Source organism: Entelurus aequoreus, linkage group LG17, assembly GCF_033978785.1.
Source record: "Entelurus aequoreus isolate RoL-2023_Sb linkage group LG17, RoL_Eaeq_v1.1, whole genome shotgun sequence".
NCBI classification, from domain to species: Eukaryota; Metazoa; Chordata; class Actinopteri; order Syngnathiformes; family Syngnathidae; genus Entelurus; species Entelurus aequoreus.
Genome location: NC_084747.1, coordinates 22,247,752 through 22,267,128, shown reverse-complemented (window position 1 = coordinate 22,267,128; position 19,377 = coordinate 22,247,752). Strand labels below are relative to the sequence as shown.

At 39.2% G+C, this 19,377-nt stretch overlaps 1 protein-coding gene across 1 annotated transcript in view; it reads left to right on the top strand.

Annotated features, from left to right (window-relative positions):
- The first annotated feature begins 331 nt into the window (after positions 1–331).
- LOC133632667 (disabled homolog 2-interacting protein-like) overlaps positions 332–19,377 on the top strand; it is a 76,866-nt gene continuing 57,820 nt past the window's right edge. Inside the window, exons 1-14 of the mRNA XM_062025230.1 lie at positions 332–455; positions 897–1,067; positions 3,762–3,843; positions 4,820–4,924; positions 4,991–5,082; positions 7,452–7,600; positions 7,667–7,762; positions 7,839–8,028; positions 8,090–8,157; positions 12,148–12,294; positions 12,377–12,437; positions 15,367–15,452; positions 15,537–15,620; positions 19,147–19,373. Coding sequence (XP_061881214.1) covers positions 897–1,067; positions 3,762–3,843; positions 4,820–4,924; positions 4,991–5,082; positions 7,452–7,600; positions 7,667–7,762; positions 7,839–8,028; positions 8,090–8,157; positions 12,148–12,294; positions 12,377–12,437; positions 15,367–15,452; positions 15,537–15,620; positions 19,147–19,373 — 1,558 coding nt within the window. The 5' untranslated portion in view covers positions 332–455. The remainder of the gene's footprint in view (positions 456–896; positions 1,068–3,761; positions 3,844–4,819; positions 4,925–4,990; positions 5,083–7,451; positions 7,601–7,666; positions 7,763–7,838; positions 8,029–8,089; positions 8,158–12,147; positions 12,295–12,376; positions 12,438–15,366; positions 15,453–15,536; positions 15,621–19,146; positions 19,374–19,377) is intronic.

Here is a 19,377-nt window from a genome sequence, read left to right as displayed (position 1 = left end):
AAATAACTTTAAATGTTTTTTAACGGGCTTTCGTACTCTTAATTATTCTCCAATTTTTTATTGATAATTGTAAACCATAAAGCCAATTATAAAATGAAGGCCTTACTTTCATAAATCGACATTTATGTCGAATTTTTTTTGCTTGGAGCATAATAATGTTGACAAACATTTCTATGTTACAGTCCTTTATAAAAAAAATACCAAATTTGATCTCTTTCTATATAATTTAATAAACAGAACTCTAAAAGAGGAGGTCGCGTAGTGATGACGTCAGTGGTGACGTCATATGCAAATGAGGGGAAAAACTCCAGTGGTGTGATTGGCGGGAAAGGCGAAAAAATGGCGATGGTGAAAGTTTGAAGGGGACCGCCAAACAGAGCCGAGGAGACCCGGCTAACACTGCCTGAAAAGTGCCTGTGAGGACAAGCAAGAAGGCGACATTTCCCGCAGTGAAGGTAACTTTAATGGCTTTTTTTTTAAACGGAGACGTTTGCTTGTCGCCATTAAATAAAACACATCGTCGCACACTCCCGCTAATGCTCGCCGACGGAGAGAAGCTTTGCCTCGCAGCCGACGCTTACTTTAATCCCTGCCTTATTACTTGATTAACTAAGTTAGTTAGTTAGTTAAACACTTACTATATAGCTAGCTAACTTACAAACTAGCTGAACAAGAAAGGGATGTGGTACTGCGCATGCGCAGATATGTCAGTTTCCAGACTGAATCAGAAGCCTTGTTGATATTTTTATTGTTACTCGTTCAAACTGTTTCGATCAAACACTTACAAAAGTCACCAGTCTTGATTTTACTACGTTTCGTATCCATCTTCAATATATGTTTTGTAGTTCCAGTTAATACACATTTATAATGCTGTGATGCTTGTCTCCCTCCATGAGATGTTTGAGGACGTGTTTGAAAGCTCCGACGTTCTCGAACCTCACACGCCACTGCTGAGTGACGTGGAGCCGTGGGGGCGGGGCTTGGAGGAGGATGCCAGCCTGAGTGTGGGACAGTTTGTGCTCTGTCATTGGTCAGATGGACTCTACTACCTGGGCAAGATACTCAGGGTAACACACACACATTATTGTATTCCATACCTTCTTGAGACCTCCGAAAAATGCCTCCCTGTTTAGGACCACCCTTAGATATATAAAGATTTGTATTTATAACATGAATAATATATACAAACTATACAAATATAAAAAAGGTTTTTGTGAAAAATGAGTTGGAATTTCTCAAGACAAAGGTCACAATTTAGAATAAGAATTTTGGCAATATTATAATAAAAGTCGTCATTTTACTCAACGCAAGTCCAAATTATACAAGAAAAGCTGAACATTTGTGCAATATTATGATCAAAGTTGGAATTTTACTCAATAACAGTCGCAATTTTACAAGAAAAGCTTATAATTCTGGCAATTTTATGAAACGAGTCAACATTTTACTCGACAAAAGTCACAATTTTATAAGAAAACTTTAACATTTTGGTAATATTATCATAATAATCGGAATTTTACTCTGCAAAATTATGACAAAAGTCCTAATTTTACTCAGAATATGTCAGTATTTTACAAGAACAACCAAAAAATGGCAATATTGTGATACAAGTCAGAATGTTATGACAAATGTCACCATTTTGCATTAAAAAGTAATAATTTTACATTAAAAAACGGATAATTTTAGGAGAAAATATTGCAAAATTACAGAAACGGAAAGAATATGAGAAATTGTTCCCAATTTTATAAGGAAAAAAGTCGTCACATTGTGAGAAAAAGACTGCTTTTAGTTCATTTGTATTTTTTTTGTTTGTAATTGGATTTGAATCTTCATTATTTACTTCAAGTTATTACAGTATGTCTCTATCTACATATTTATTTATTTTTTTAATTAATTGTGGCCAAAGGGGGCGCATTTCAATTTCTTACACACACTTCTTATTTCATATGTTGGCCAGAGGGGGAGCACTTAAAATGTTTACACACGCTTAATTATTTCACGATTTAATTGATTATACAATGATTTAATGTATCAATTGTGACAACTTTGAATAAATAAATGATTACATAATTATATAAATGTGTCATTCAATAATAAATACATCTTTAGAAAAATTAGATGAAGGTGTCATTCATTATTTATATTTGGAATCAAATACAGAAATGTGGTAATGTGTCATTACATTTATTTAATTGTATTCATTTAATTTTTCATAAAAATTTAAATAATTACATGAATGTGTCATTTACTAATTAGAATAGGAATCAAATACAAAAATGTTTTATTCAATAAATTGCATTTATTTAATTTCAATCATATAAGTATTTAATTATTGATTGTATTATTTCATAATTAAATCAATTATTTAATGATTAAATTAATTATTTCAAGATTTAATATATTATATCATGATTTAAGCAGTCAATTATTACACAATTGAATAATTAAATATTTAGATAACTGCATAAATGTGTAATTTGTTCATTATAATTGGAATCAAATACATAACTGTTATTAAATGTAGTATTAAATAGATTTAATTTAATTGTTTAATTATTTATTTCATTATTATTAATTATTTTATGATTTAATTGATTATATCATGATTTCAAGGGTCAATTGGGACACAGTTGAAAAAAATAAATACATCTTTAGATAATTACATAAATGTTTCATTCATTCATTTCAATTGGAATTAAATACACAAATGTGTCTTTAAATGTATTTTATTTAATGATTGATAAAAACAATATATAATTAAATTAATTATTTTACAGTTTAATTTATTTCATGATTTAAAAGGTCAAATGGGACGAAATTAAAAAATAAATATTTGGAAAATGAAATGTCAGTCATTAAATATAATTAGAATTAAATGCAAAAATGTGTTATTAAATGTTTAAATATATTTCATTGTATTAGTTGAATCATTTTACTATTGATTTATTTCTTTAATTAAATTCATTATCTAATGATTGAAATAATTATTTAACAATTTAATCAATTATATATGGATTTTTATATAAATGAATATCTAGATAATTACCTAAATGTGGCATTAAATTGGTTTCTTTCTTTGTTTTGTTTATGGATTTCTATATTTCATGATAAAATTTATTCATTAATAAAACATTTTCAAAACTTAATTATGTTATGATTTAAACCAGTCACATTATGTTTTTTTCTACATTTAAGATACTTCCTTGTGGTCTACATAACATGTAATGCTGGTTCTTTGGTCACAATATAGCATAGGGGATGTTTTACAGACCATCTCCAAGCCGCTTTCTAACGTGTCTCTCGAGGAAACGCCGTTTTGTGGGCGGTCTTATTTAGGTGCCTCCACTTGGAATGCATCTTCTCCCCGCCATCTTTGTTGTTTTTAGCGCTTCCATAGCGAGGCTACTGACAGATTACATCTTCAACTCCACGCTACTTTGTATTAGAAATGAGAAATGCCTAATGCTCTGCGTCATGTTAAGTTCATGCAATAATTAATCATCAAATATTGAATCAAATAATGAATTCAATTTTAAATAAATACATTTTTACATGAAATAAATTAATAGGACAATGTATTCAATTCAAATGACAACAAGTGGCACATTTAAGTAATTATTGAAATATTTATTAATTAAATTTAGTCTCATTTGACTCTTGTGGGGTCATTTAATAATAGTTTCCCTGTGAAGTGATTGACTTATAACAACTCTTGTTTCCACGCGGGCCACACATCAAATGTCTGTCTCCTGATTGGTGAACAGGTCAGCCCGCCCAGGCAGAGCTGCTTCGTCGCATTTGAGGACAACTCCAAGTTTTGGGTCCTGTGGAAGGACATTCAGCATGGTGAGGGGCGGGACAGGACCAGGGGCCGTACTTATCAAGCTTCTTAGAGTGCCATTTTACACTTAAGTCCTGAGAATTTGCGAAATTTAGTCCTACTCTCAAACTTAAGAATAAAAGCTTTTTATCAACGTTCTTAAGTCTAAGAATCACTCCTACTCTCCACGATATTTAAGAGACCTTCAGAAGTGTCTTAAGTGGTTAGGAGTTGCCAGCAGGGGATGGCACTGAGGCGAGAGAGACGTGCGCGAACATTCAGGGAGCGGAACGATGTTCTGGATTTGTTTGATGACGAGCAGCTGATCAAACGGTATCGTTTAGACAGAGCGGGTATTATTTTTGTCACAGATTTAATACTTTTCGATTCCATGTTGATTTCTGCATGTGGCTGCAGTGGGCTAGTATATATAGAGCCACCCACACCAGTTTCAAATTAGTTGCCTAATTAATGAATTGGAAAGAAAATGTTATGACAGTAGCGTATACACACATACCGTGAGGTGAGTGACGTCAGTGAGTGTGTGGGCGACAGAAGAGAGGGAGCGGTAGCGTGAGTGCCGGCGGGGACTAGTTTGTTTTGTATTATTTTGTAGTTTATTGTCAAAATATACACTCTCATTGTCCACTTAAATATTTCCAAGATATTTCTTTATTCTTAGACAACGGATTCCCTTCCGTGATTGGTCATTTCTATGGACACAGAAATTACGTCACCTAAAATTCCATTTACGGCACATAGTAATGTCGTAATTCAGCTCTGAGTGTGACACTTAAGATTCAGTCCTACACTTCGCTGAAAGTGTGAGTAAGATGGTTGATAACTAACTTTTAAGTGCAGCTTTCAGCGAAGAATTTATTTACTCTTAAGTCAACTCTTAGCAGACTTCTTAGGAGTAATTCTGAGAAGCTTGATAAGTACGGCCCCAGACCTCTTTGACCTGTGCGCACCGCTTTGACGCTTTACCCAATCCCCTTGCAGCCGGCGTGCCAGGAGAGGAGCCGCGTTGCTCCTTGTGTCGGGAGGCGGATCCCAACTCCGACAGTCAAACAAACCAAATTCTCATTTGTGGAAAGTGTGGCATAGGTAAGTCGGCGGGGAAATAGTCCGTTCACACGCAGCTTTGAGGACCACGTGTGTTTGTGTGGTCAGGCTTCCACCAGCAGTGCCATGTTCCTCCTGTAGAGGGCAGCAGTGACAGTCCCTGGTTTTGTAGACGCTGTGTCTTCGCCCTGGCTGTTCGGGTACACACACACACACACACATACACACTCTTGTATTTTTTACCTTCTCGAGACCTCCAGAAAACGCCCGCTTCTTTAGGACCACCTTTTCTAGATATATTAAAAAATGTATTTACAAATTTTTAAAAAAATTTTTTTTTAACATTAATAATATATACATACTATGCAAATATATAAAAGCTTGTTGTGAAAAAGTAGTTGGAATTTCACAAGAAAAAGGTCACAATTTCACAAGAAAAACTTAGAATTTCGCCAGTATTATAATAAAAGTCGTAATTTTCCTCAACGCAAGTCAAAATTTTACAAGAAAAACTGAACATTTGTGCAATATTATGACAAAAGTTGGAATTCTAGTCAATAACAGTCGCAGTTTTACCAGAAAAGCTTAACATTTTGACAATTTTATGAAAAGAGTCGTCATTTTACTTGATAAGTCACAATTTCATAAGAAAACTTTAAAATGTTGGCAATATTATAATAATAATAATCAGAATTTTACTCGGGGCAGCACGGTGGGAGAGGGGTTAGTGCATCTACCTCACAATACGAAGGTCCTGAGTAGTCCTGAGTTCAATTCAGGGCTCAGGATCTTTCTGTGTGGAGTTTGCACGTTCTCCCTGTGACTGCGTGGGTTCCCTCCGGGTACTCCGGCTTCCTCCCACCTCCAAAGACATGCACCTGGGGATAGGCCCCTCCCACCTCCAAAGACATGCACCTGGGGATAGGTTGATTGGCAACACTAAATGGTCCCTAGTGTGTGAATGTGAGTGTGAATGTTGTCTGTCTATCTGTGTTGGCCCTGCGATGAGGTGGCAACTTGTCCAGGGTGTACCCCGCCTTCCGCCCGATTGCAGCTGAGATAGGCTCCAGCGACCCCAAAAGGGACAAGCGGTTGAAAATGCATGGATGGATGGAATTTTACTTGGCAGAATTATAACAAAAGTCGTAGTTTTACTCAAATGTCACTGTTTTACAAGAACAAAAAAATTGGCAATATTGTGATAAAAGTCAGATTTTTTAACGACAAATGTCACCATTTCGCATTAAAAAGTAATCATTTTACATAAAGTAATAATTTTACGAGAAAATATTGCAATATTACAGAAACAGAAAAAATATGAGAAATTTTCCCCAATTTTATAAGAAAAAAGTCGACACATTGTGAGAAAGACCGCTTTAATTAATTTTGTTTTTGTTTGTAATTGGTTTTTGATCTTCATTATTTACTTGAAGTTATTACAGTATGTCTTTATATACATACATATATATATATTTTTTAATTCATTTTGGCCAAAGGCGGCGCATCTCAATTTGTTCCACACACTTGTTATTACATATGTTGGCCAGGGAAGGAGCACTTCAAATTTTTACACACACTTGTTATTTCATATGTTGATCAGAGGGGGAGCACTTTTAAAAGCGACACACAGTCAATTTAAAAAAATCCCTCCTTTTTAGGACCACCCTCATTTTGATAGATTTCACCACCAAGGGTGCAAATGAGATCTCTATTTTTTGTTTTTGGTAATGTGCTTAAGGCCGATGACAAAGGAGTCAGGGACCACAGATGACAAAGGAGTCAGTCAGGGACCACAGATGACAAAGGAGTCAGGGACCACAGATGACAAAGGAGTCAGGGACCACAGATGACAAAGGAGTCAGGGACCACAGATGACAAAGGAGTCAGGGACCACAGATGACAAAGGAGTCAGGGACCACAGATGACAAAGGAGTCAGTCAGGGACCACAGATGACAAAGGAGTCAGGGACCACAGATGACAAAGGAGTCAGGGACCACAGATGACAAAGGAGTCAGGGGCCACAGATGACAAAGGAGTCAGGGACCACAGATGACAAAGGAGTCAGGGACCACAGATGGCCCCTGTGCCGCACTTTGGGCAACCCAGCTGTAGAAGCTAACTGTTAATGGCCACTATAGTCTTAGTAGCGTAGTGTATTTGTTCATCCTATGGTCACATATGGCTTGTCTTACGTCAGCACCGGGTGTGGTAAAATCAGCTGTTTACCTGGCAGGGATGAATAGGGAAGTCCTTCTTTAGCTGCCATCTTGTTTTATCATATATTGCTGCCTTTGCACCTGTCAATGTTTACTTTTGTATGCACGTGAAATCAACACAAATTCCTGACTTTGAAGCAATGTTCACGGACTCTAGTATTTGGCTCTCTATTAGATGCAATGTTATTTGGACCATGATTTATGTCTTCACTTGTTCACATCTCCTCATATGGAAGCTACTTTTCCTTCTTGATGTCTCAAGAAGGGTAGAAATACAAGAACACGCACATACGTCTACATCAGCATGTTGTTTGTTCTAGCAAGAAGTTGTGTGTGTTCTCCCTCTCCACAGAAAGGGGGCGCTCTGAAAAAAGGGCCAATAGCCAAAGCTCTGTTAGCAATGAAGCAGGTTCTGTCGTACGACCTGGATGCTCTGGAGTGGGACTCTCAGCATCGGACCAATCAGCAGCAGTGTTACTGCTACTGTGCAGGACCGGGAGAGTAAGACTTAGAGAAAGATGAAGAGGTTTGTCGGCCAGGAGCTGATCTGAGTGTGTGTGTGTCCAGGTGGTACCTGAAGATGCTGCAGTGTTTCCAGTGCCAGCAGTGGTTCCATGAAGCGTGCACGCAGTGCCTCCAGGACGGCATGATGTTCGGGGACAGGTGACGTCGCCGCTCCCTCGGTGACCGCTGCCCTTCCCTCCATCTCTCAACGAGGACACGCCCCTTCTCTCTTCAGGTTCTTCTTCTTCCTGTGCTCTGTCTGCAACAAGGGAGCCGAGTACGTCCGGCGTCTGTCCCTCCGCTGGGTGGACGTGGTCCACCTGGTCCTGTACAACCTGTCGCTGAGCAACAAGAAAAAATACTTTGAGCTGGACGAGATCCTGGCTTTCGTCTCCTCTAACTGGGACCACTTGCAGCTGGGGAAGGTACCAAATGAAAGCAAAAGTAACCAGCTGTCCAAGTTGTAACAAATGCTCTGTGGTTTAGTTGTCCAACACTCCTCCGGCAGACAGAGGGCAGCACCTGCTGGACGCCCTCAACAAATACAAGAGCAAGTAAGTGTGTGTACTGGGGCTGGGTGATATGGACCAAAAAGTATATCTTGATATATTTTTACTTAAACCCCATATTCGATATACCATATTTCCTTGAATTAGCGCCGGGAATATGGTATTCGCATGCCTCGAATTACAGCAGTGTCAAACTCGTTTCGCAAAATAATTAGCGCATGCTTGGCACTTCCGCCGGGTCAAATATGAGTCATTAAATGACTCCCGCCTCCTGGTGGTAGAGGGCGCTAGTGATCGTTCTTGCGACTGCTGGTACTGCAGAAGACCCGTGCAGCAGCAGAAGAAGACAACCGACAGCAAGAGTGCGCAGCCATTGTTTGCTTGAACTTTTACCATGGAGGATTACATATTTAAAATAAAACAGTTTTCTAAACTGGACTTTCAATCAAAGCAGGAGGTAATACTTAAAAGAAAGATCTCCATCGAGACAGAGAGACTTTTAAAACTGAAGAAAGATAAGGAAGACTTCTATATCGATGCTTTTCTTCAAAAGGAACTGGCATGGACTCATTTATACCTAAAGGTAAGACAATAGTAACGTTTTTTTTATTAAATGTGCTTTTCATGATAAGATAAGCGCCGGAGTGAGAAGAGGTTTTAAAATAATTAGCGCATGCTTGGCCATCCCGCAGGCTTCTGGTAAGCGCAGGAGTGACAGGAGGTTTTAAATTAATTAGCGCCCCTGCGGCTATTCAAGGAAATACGGTATATCTGGATATATTTTCCAGTGAAAGTATACATATAAAGATATTCATTTTTGAGTGAGATTCGCTGAAACTGAAGTGAATGACAACTAATTGGTAAATGGGTTATACCAAGGGATGATACTCGAAACCGGTTTTCCCGGTTGTTCGATAAGAAAAGAACCGAGTCCTCGGACTCGAACCCCTTTTTAAAAACCGGTACCCGTTATCGAGACCACTATAGTAAAGAAAAAGAGTTGGTTCTATATTGGAACCCCTCGGAACGAATCCCGTCCCGACCAGAAATGCTCCGTGTGACATCACAAGAAATCAGTCACGTAGCTCGGTCATTAAGCGCAGATAGCGAAAGCAGGAAAAAAATGGACGGGAAAAAGTGCTCCAAGGTGTAATAAAGTTCAAAACAAAAGGTATAATCCAATGAATAACTTTACTGGGAGATTTGAGCAGACTACAAACACATGACGAACACTTTTACGACCACCCGGAAACATAGCACGCACCTCCTTTACGGCAGCTGTCGCAACGTTCTTATAGCAACCGCAGCACATACATATATGACATGATCTCCCTTTTTCAACTTTTGTTTTTCTTTCCTTATAAACGTTACAAAATCACACTGTATATGTGTTGTCTGTCTAATTATAAATAATGCAGACAAGGCGTGTTGGCTGAGTTCTTGACGTTTACTTTCACGGGTGGCGACATGCAACAACACTTTTCGGGGCTACCGCGCATGCTCGTCACTCCTGTTGCATTATGGGTAGTGTAGTTGTTATATTCCCTAGCTCATAACATCTTTCCCCCTATAAAGAAATAATGTTAACTCAATAAAGTGTATTTCTTTTTTTAGCTTTAACTTTTCATTTTTTAGCATTGTAACCACATTTGCAAACAACTTTTCTATTCATAGAATTTTCTTTCAATAAAGAAATAAAGTGCAAAAATGTCAAAGCATCATAACAAACAGTTATGTTCCAATAGCAGCAGAAGTGCACTTTTTGGAGAGCTGTATTATTTCCAGTTTTGTGCCCAAGGGACTGATTTTATTTAACACTATATTATTATTTATACACCTATAGTGATCACAGAGACAGCTTGTTTTTGTGTTACTGTATATATTTGTTTTTCTGAAAAATCCCACGTAATATACATTGGGTAACAACAGTCAATATTTTTTTTTTTTTTTTTTTTAGGGGGGCAACAGTCAATATTTTTTTTTTTTTTAGATTAAATTGTTTTCTTATATAATAAAAGTGAGCTTTTGTTAAACCAAATATTGTGTGTTTTTTTCCATATGCAACAACCTATCTGGACTCCATAAGAGAATCGATAAGGAATCGGTTCGATAAGAGGATTCGATAATAGACTCGAACTCGATAATTTCTTATCAAACATCATCCCTAGTTATACCGTATTTCCTTGAATTGGCGCAGGGAATATAGTATTCGCACGTCTAGAATTACTGCCGGGTCAAACTCGTTTCTCAAAATAATTAACGCATGCTTGGCCTTATCGCCGGTTCATTATTAACGCCGGATCAAATTCGTTTCGCAAACTATTAATTTTATTATCGCATGTCTATAATTTTCGCCGGGTCAAACTCGTTTCGCAATATATTTAGCATATGTCTAGAGCTTCCGCCGGGTCAAATTCGTTATGTCACGAGTGACGATTTACCTGTCCTCATTTTCAAAATGGAGGAAGCTGATTTCAGTAGTTTGCAATCGCACAAAGGAAAAAAGATAAAGAGCTATTCAGTAGGATTTAAGGTCCAAGCTATTGAATACCGGTACGGTATGCTAAAAAGAACAGTAAGCAGCTATGTTTTATTAATATACCGTATCTGCGTGTGTCAAATACGGTATGAGTCATTAAATGACTCCCGCCTCCTGGTGGTAGAGGACGCTAGTGATCCTTCTTGCGACTTCCGGTACTGCAGAAGAAGTGACAACACGCAGCAACAGATCGTCTCTTTTTTTTCCTCTCGCCTGAACTTTTAACATGGAAGATTACATACCGGTATCTAAAATAAAACAGTTTTCTAAACTGGACTTTCAATGGAAGCAGGAGGTAATAATTAAAGGAATATCTCCATCGAGACAGAGAGACTTTTAAAACTGAAGAAAGAAAATAAGGAAGACTTCTATAAACAAGTTATCGATGCTTTTGGTCAGAAGGAGCTGCAAATGGACTCCATTTATAAGTACAGGTAAGACCATAATAACGTTTTTTTTATTAAATGTGCTTTTCATGATGGTATGCTTACATCACACTCAAAGCGCACGCCTAAATTTACCGCATTCCTTTTGGTAAACGCCGGAGTGAGAAGAGGTTTTAAAATAATTAGCGCATGCACGGCCATCCCGCAGGCTTCCGGTAAACGCCGGAGTGACAGGAGGTTTTAAATTAATTAGCGCCCCTGCGGATATTCAAGGAAATACGGTACTTGTATAACGCTTTTCTACCTTCAAGGTACTCAAAGTGCTTTGACACTATTTCCACATTCACCCATTCACACACACATTCACACACTGATGGCGGGAGCTGCCATGCAAGGCCCTAACCACGACCCATCAGGAGCAAGGGTGAAGTGTCTCGCCCAAGGACACAACAGACGTGACGAGGTTGGTAGAAGGTGGGGATCGAACCAGGAACCCTCTCCCAACCGCGCCACGCCGTTCCCTGTACTGTCCAACTGTACTGTAAACACTTTTACTAGCAAATTGCTCATATTAAAGGAAGACGTCTTGGTTCCTCCTTGCATAGCCAACTTTTTGCAGTCATTGCAAATTGCCGTTTTTTTTTTATCCGTCAGACACACTTTGAAATAATCCCAAACCATAGACATGGTGTCGTTAGCCAGTCACCGAGCGAGCTGGCTTGTTAGCCACGGCTACAGCACCGGCAACAACACACTCTTCTTGATGTTATGCTGCGCTCGCGGCGGTTTGACGAGGTCATCAAGCGTCGCCTAGTAAACCTCTCATGCTGCAGTCGTCAACTCCTGTGTTGTGTGTGGGAGACGCAACTGCTCTGTACTGCTCTCTACGTCCGTGTTTCACCGGATATGTACCGCTCCGTGCAGCGGCGTTTTAAAAAGTCATTAATTTTACTTTTTGAACCGATACCGATAATTTCCGTTATTACATTTTAAAGCATTTATCGACATCTCTAGTATTTTTCAAAAAGGCAGTGTAGTACCTTTTCTTAATTCATTAGTATCACAGTACTTTAATAGTATTGTACTGATAGTGTGTTTGCATGTGCTCAGGTTTCTGTGCGGGAAGGAGATCAAAAAGAGGAAGTGCATCTTTCGTCTGAGGACGCGCGTTCCCCCCACACCTCCTTCCAAACTATTCCCCGAGCGTGCTCACTATGAAGTGGGGCGGGGCTGCAAGAAGGGTGTTGTTAGGACCAGGTACAAGTACATCTCTGCTCGTTCTAGTTCTGCACAAATAGTCCCTTGCTTTGTTGACATGTACGTGTGTGTGTGTGTACAGTGCTTCATCCGAGAGGAGGAAGAGGAAGTCCAAGTGGTTATTGGAAGACGCCATCCCCAATGTAAGAACATCATGTTCCCCAATGGTTGATTAAAATATAAGGAGTGTCCTGATCCGATAATAACAGCAAAAAAACAAGTATGGTATCTGTTGCGTTGACCAGCATTCCTCCAATGGGGAATTCAAATTGCTAGTCTCTCCCAGATTCTTTTTATGGCAATATGCTGATGTTTATATTCAATCTCCAGGCAATAGTTGGTATTTTGTAGTTTATTCTCAACGCTTAGAGGACAAACCTGAGACCAACCCAGCACCCAAGCGTTCCCTAGCCCGGTCCAGATCGGTCTAGCTCAAACCCCCCCGGAAGTCCCGTGATCTTCCGTCTGTCCCTCGCCTCCACTCTCTTTGTTTAGACTACTCCGAGTTATCTCTACTCTGACACATTCCAATCTAGAAGGCCAACACCTTACTATGAGACTCAAAAGAAGGAAGAATACTAGCTATTCTTTATATGACTATAGAAGTTTAGAAAGAAGTAACACTTAAATATGGATATGCTTCCAACAAGTCCCCCTTTACATGGGCCTGCATGTAAAATGTGTGATATCATGTCTGATACAAGTGTTTGCAGCGTGTTTACTTCTGTAAAGCTTGACTACATTTTCCTCCAATAAGCCACAAAGTTGTTTTTTTCCCTCTATTTTAGTTAGAGATGGGTAACGTTCACATTTGAACCAATACGGTACCAATTCCCGGTACCTTGGAATCGATACTGGTACTCAACGGTACCAATTTTCAGTACTTTTGTGTAGGTTCATACATTAATTGTTTTTAATAGTGAAACATTTTCTTTTTATTTCAACACAGCTCCAGTTGTTTTTTTTTCACATTTACAGTAGCAGTGTGTAGTTTATGGCAGTGTTTTTCAACCACTGTACCGCGGCACACTAGTGTGCCGTGAGATACAGTCTGGTGTGCCGTGGGAGATGATCTTATTCCACCTATTTGGGTTAAAAATATTTTTTGCAAAGCAGTAATTACAGTTTGCAAATGATGTGTTGCTGTTGAGTGTCGATGCTGTCTAGAGCTCGGCAGAGTAACCGTGTAATACTCTTCCATATCAGTAGGTGGCAGCAGGTAGCTAATTGCTTTGTAAATGTCAGAAACAGCGGGAGGCAGCGTGCAGGTAAAAAGGTGTCTAATGCTTAAACCAAAAATAAACAAAAGGTGAGTGCCCCTAAGAAAAGGCATTGAAGCTTAGGGAAGGCTATGCAGAACGAAACTAAAACTGAACTGGCTACAAAGTCAACAAAAACAGAATGCTGGACGACAGCAAAGACTTACTGTGGAGCAAAGACGGCGTCCACAATGTACATCCGAACATGACATGACAATCAACAATGTCCCCACAAAGAAGGATTAAAACAACTGATATATAAAGTAGATGCGGGGAATATCGCTCAAAGGAAGACATGAAACTGCTACAGGAAAATACCAAAAAAAGAGAAAAAGCCACCAAAATAGTAGTGCAAGACAAGAAGTAAAACACTACACAGGAAAACAGCAAAAAAAACTCCAAATAATTCGGCGTGATGTGACAGGTGGTGACAGTACACCTACTTTGAGACAAGAGCTATAGTGATGCATGCTTGGTTATGCTTTAAAGTCATATCCAACAATTGCGACAACGACTTTTTACTGTCAACTGAGTTTCGTTTTTTAATGATTTCTGCTGGTGGTGTGCCTGCGGATTTTTTCAACGCAAAAAATGTGCCTTGGCTCAAAAAAGGTTGAAAAACACTGGTTTATGTTGTGTTGGCTAGTCAGTTCAGTCTTTGCTGTCTAGTATTTTGTTGCACCCTTAGAAGTGTTAACACTGTAAGAATTGCACTTCATACCCACCAGCTCTTTGATTGTAACGTGCGTCTTCGTTGTGGTTTTCATTAACAAATTTAGAGGTGTTGAAATCGCCATGTAAAATCGCTAATGCTTATCAGTAGCATGCCATTAGCAAAGCCAAAGTATATTAGCGTCAAGCTAGCGCATTTTTGGAAAAGTGGCGTGTTACTTTACTCAGGTTGGAGTGTTTTTTTAAGTCAACTTCTTTGTTGGGATTGAAAAAAAGCAACATTACCTAGAGGTAGTTTGACTGAGTGCGCTCTCAGTGCTGCTGGAGTGATCGCCAAGCGTGTAAGTGCGGAACACCCGCTGAGTCGGTAACAAGGCTCGACGTCAACCCAAGTACCGTGACATGGCACCGTTGGATTGTACGTGAATCGTGGCGGCAGGGGCAAAAATACTGGATTCGGTACCCAGCCCTAATTTTAGTCGTCCTTTACAAAAGGTAAACATGGTAGGCTACCAAGAGCTGGCAGCTACACAGCAGATAAGCACAAAAGCTAGACATACATGAGAAGTGTCCTTCATTGAACAACATTGCAGTCTAAAACAGCACAATATAAACAAGTATCAAATGTTATAGTTGCATATGGGGCAAGTAAAAGCCTATCCTATCCTTATTTACACATACAAAGTTTCCGAGGCACATCCCGTAACAAACGTGTCCGCATCGTTCAAAGGCTGGAGCGTATTAAGAAAGTATCCCTTAACAAACGTCTCCGCATCATTCAACTGACTGCGTCATGAGCTTAACTTCATGAATAATTGCGGCCGTTAGTGTCGCCCCCCCAAAAAATTTACCACTCCCCTTCAACTTAAGGACAGCATAAATCCATTCCAGACAGTTAATAATAAATAGGTTTGTGTTTTCATACCTCCTGTATGACTAATTTCACTTGATCAAACCTGTTTTTTTTTTGACATTCCACACTACAAAATGACAGAAGTATGTATGATTGATTCCCACTGACTCGTACCGGCGGTTACCTGCGAGTTAAAAGTTGTATCAGGACACCGCTATTGAATAAAATACCTTATTTTGCATTTTTGACATGTTTACCCAAAGTGTGTATTTGTGTGTGTGTGTGTAGAATGAGCTGACATGCAGTTGGATGTGTAATCACCACATGGCCAACATCTTTGACTTCACCCTGGACGAACTACACAAGCTCAGGAGGTGACCAGCGTACACACACACACACACACACACACACACACACACACACACGCATAAGTCATGACTATGAACGTCCCCTTTCAGTGGGCCGTCGAGTGTTGACCAGGACTCCACAGATGTTTCCACGTCAGGTTCTGTCATCACCAGTAGCTCCTACCAGCCAGCCAGGTACACTTCTTCTTAGGGATGATGCTCGAAACCGGTTTTCCCGGTTGTTCGATAAGAAAGAGGGACTGATTTTATTTAACACTATATTATTATTTATACACCTATAGTGATCACAGAGACAGGTTGTTTTTGTGTTACTGTATATATTTGTTTTTCTGAAAAATCCCACTTAATATACTTTGGGTAACAACAGTCAATATTTTATTTTTTTATTTTTTTAGGGGGGTAACAATCAATATTTAGTTATTTATTTTATTTTATTTTTTTCCTATAAAATAAAAGTAAGCTTTTGTTAAACCAAATATTGTGTTTTTTTTCCCATATACAACAACCTATCTGGATTCGATAAGAGAATCGATAAGGAATCGGTTTGATAATAGGATTCGATAATAGGCTCGAACTCGATAATTTCTTATCAAACATCATCCCTAGTTCTTCTGCAGGCATGGGATTTTTACGTCTATAGTCGGGAATCCGTCTTTTTTATCTCTGTTAAAAATTTTTTGTTAAAGAACATCCATGATTGGTTGGTTGGTTTTCTACGATGCGTCAGGATTGGTTAAGATTAGGGCAAAACATTAGGGACAGGCCAATCAGAAGCAAGATAGGGCGGGGTTATGGAACCAGGAAGGGAAATCACAACAGACTTCCCAAATGACGAGGAGAGAGTCGTAGAAGAGAAGAGGGAATATTCAAGCGGGCCATTTATATATTACAAAAACTAGTGGAAGATGGCAGAGGGATTCTCTTCCTTAGATGTTTCTTTTAGCGATGTAGACCACGTCCAGGAAACCCACAGTGTGTCTACTTGGCCACATTTGGACAAATGTATGCGTCTGGATAAAACATTCATTTGACTTGTCTACCACGTAAGCCCAAGTTTAAAAAGTCAAAAAAAATTGGCCGACATACACTACCGTTCAAAAGTTTGGGGTCACCCAAACAATCTTGTGGAATATCCTTCATTTCTAAGAACAAGAATAGACTGTGGAGTTTCAGATGAAAGTTCTCTTTTTCTGGCCATTTTGAGCGTTTAATTGACCCCACAAATGTGATGCTCCAGAAACTCAATCTGCTCAAAGGAAGGTCAGTTTTGTAGCTTCTGTAACGAGCTAAAGTGTTTTCAGATGTGTGAACATGATTGCACAAGGGTTTTCTAATCATCAATTAGCCTTCTGAGCCAATGAGCAAACACATTGTACCATTAGAACACTGGAGTGATAGTTGCTGGAAATGGGCCTCTATACACCTATGTAGATATTGCACCAAAAAGCAGACATTTGCAGCTAGAATAGTCATTTACCACATTAGCAATGTATAGAGTGTATTTCTTTCAAGTTAAGACTAGTTTAAAGTTATCTTCATTGAAAAGTACAGTGCTTTTCCTTCAAAAATAAGGACATTTACATGTGACCCCAAACTTTTGAACGGTAGTGTATATATATATATATATATATATATATATATATATATACTGTATATATATTAATTAAGGGTGTAACGGTACACAAAAATTTCGGTTCGGTGCGTACCTCGGTTTAGAGGTCACGGTTCGGTTCATTTTCGGTACAGTAAGAAAAAAACAAAATATACATTTTCTGGTTATTTATTTACCAAAATTTGTAAACAATGGCTTTATCCTTTTAACGTAACAATAACGTACATATACACACAGGGTCGATTGCCAGGGTTCATGCAGTCAACATATATCAAATAAAAACTAAATAAGATAAGGCTCAGAATTGGTTTGTTAACAAAACCTTTCTACATATAAAGTGCAACATTAAAGTGCTTCAAGTTGTTGCTCAGATTAAATAAAATGACAAAACTTTTCTTCTACATACAAAAAGTGCAACATTAAACAGTTTCAAGTCAACTCAGCCTCAGGTTAACTTTTCTTTTCCCCCCACAACCTTTAACCCTGGTGACTTTCACTCAATTTTCATGTTTTTTGCCAGAAAAATCAGTTTATCCACATTGTGTGCAGAAAGAGCAGACCTACTTCCAGTTAAAATATCTCCAGCTGTGGAAAATACCCTTTCACTGGGCACGGAGCTAGCAGGTACAGCGAGGTAGTGCCTGGCTAACTTGGCAGTAAGAGGATATATGGGCTCATTGTTCTTCCACCATAGAAGTGTCAAAATCTAGTTTTTAATGCAATATGGTCTAAAATCTGCTGCTATAAAAACATTAATTATTGCTTTAGCCGTGCCTGACTCGCCGAGGAGAGGCTGCTTGACTGCGGTGGGAGCTGTGTTTGTTCGTCTTTCTCTTCGTTGAAGCGATGTTATCCATTGTTGTATCGCACCTCGAAGCCGAAATGTTCCCAAACGGGAGATCTTAACGAGGTAGGAGGGTCTTCCAGCTCTGGCTTTTGCATGTTGTAGTAGCGCTCTAGCGCCCCCTAGGAAAAAAACAAAAACAAACTGCCTGTAACTCCCACGAGGAAGGTCGTAGAGACATGAAACAAAAAACCTGTATGTAGGTCTCACTTAGACCTACAATTCATAATTTCACATCCTCGGGCAAAAACCTACAGGAAGTTGGCAATTTCCCCTTCAACACAAAAAATGACTAAAAACACTCATTTTTGCCTCTTTGAGCTGTAATTTGACCCCTTAAAATACTTCAAAACTCACCTAACTTTTTACACACATCGGGACTGGTGCAAATTGCGATTAAAAAAAAAAAACGAACCCCAAATCTAAAAATTGCGCTCTAGCGCAATTTTTGAATAAAACAGAGACAAAACTGCTCCTCAGAGGAAAACTCCGACAAAACTGCTTGTAACTTCCGGTAGGAACGTCTTAGACACATGAAACAAAAGCCTCTACGTAGGTCTCACTTAGACCTACATTTCATAGATTGACATCCTTCAGCAAAAATAAACAGGGCGTTTGCAATCCCTCCTTCAAAACTAACTTTTTGTTAAAACCGGTCACCTAACATCAAACATTATCTCCTCTTAGCGCGTTTGTCGTTTCGGCTTCAAAATACTACAGGAGAGAGATTGAACCCTTCTGATTAAAAGTTGACGGAAGCGTTTTAATAAGTGCTACGGTTTTGATTTTACGAGCCTTCAAAGAAAAGAACCACCGCAGAACCTAGGAAAAAAACACAGACACAACTTCCTCTAACTCCCAGTACGAATATCGTAGAGACATGCAACAAAAACCTCTGTGTAGGTCTGACTTAGAGCTACATTTCATACACTGACATCCTTCAGCAAAAATCAACAGGAAGTTGGCAATCACCCCTTCAAAACAAAAGTTTCATAAAAACACTAATTTTTGCCTCTTTGCGCTGTAATTTGACCCCCTTAAAATACTTCAAAACTCACCAAACTTTTTACACACATCAGGACTGGCGGAAATTGCGATCTAATTAGGACTAGCACCTGCCAAAATGCGGACCCGACCAACGCTGCTCGCAGCTTTAATTATTATTAACCCTTGCTCTTGGTGTTGGTCGTGTATAAAAAGTTGTGTGGTTATGAACTTTGAACCTTCTGAACCTGTGTCCTCAGGCGAAAGGTGGGCAGCAGGAAGAGGAAGTTGCCCAGCTATGCCAATAACCAGTGGACCAATCACAATGAAGCAGGGGAGGATCTCGGCGAGGAAGAAGCTTCCGCCGCGGGGGACGACGCGGGATACGCGGCCGACCCCTCCCCCTTCCTGTCAGACCCCTCCGACTCGTCCCGCCTGCATTCCTCCATCTCGTCATATTTCGGCGCCTCGTGCCGGCTGATCAGCGGTGA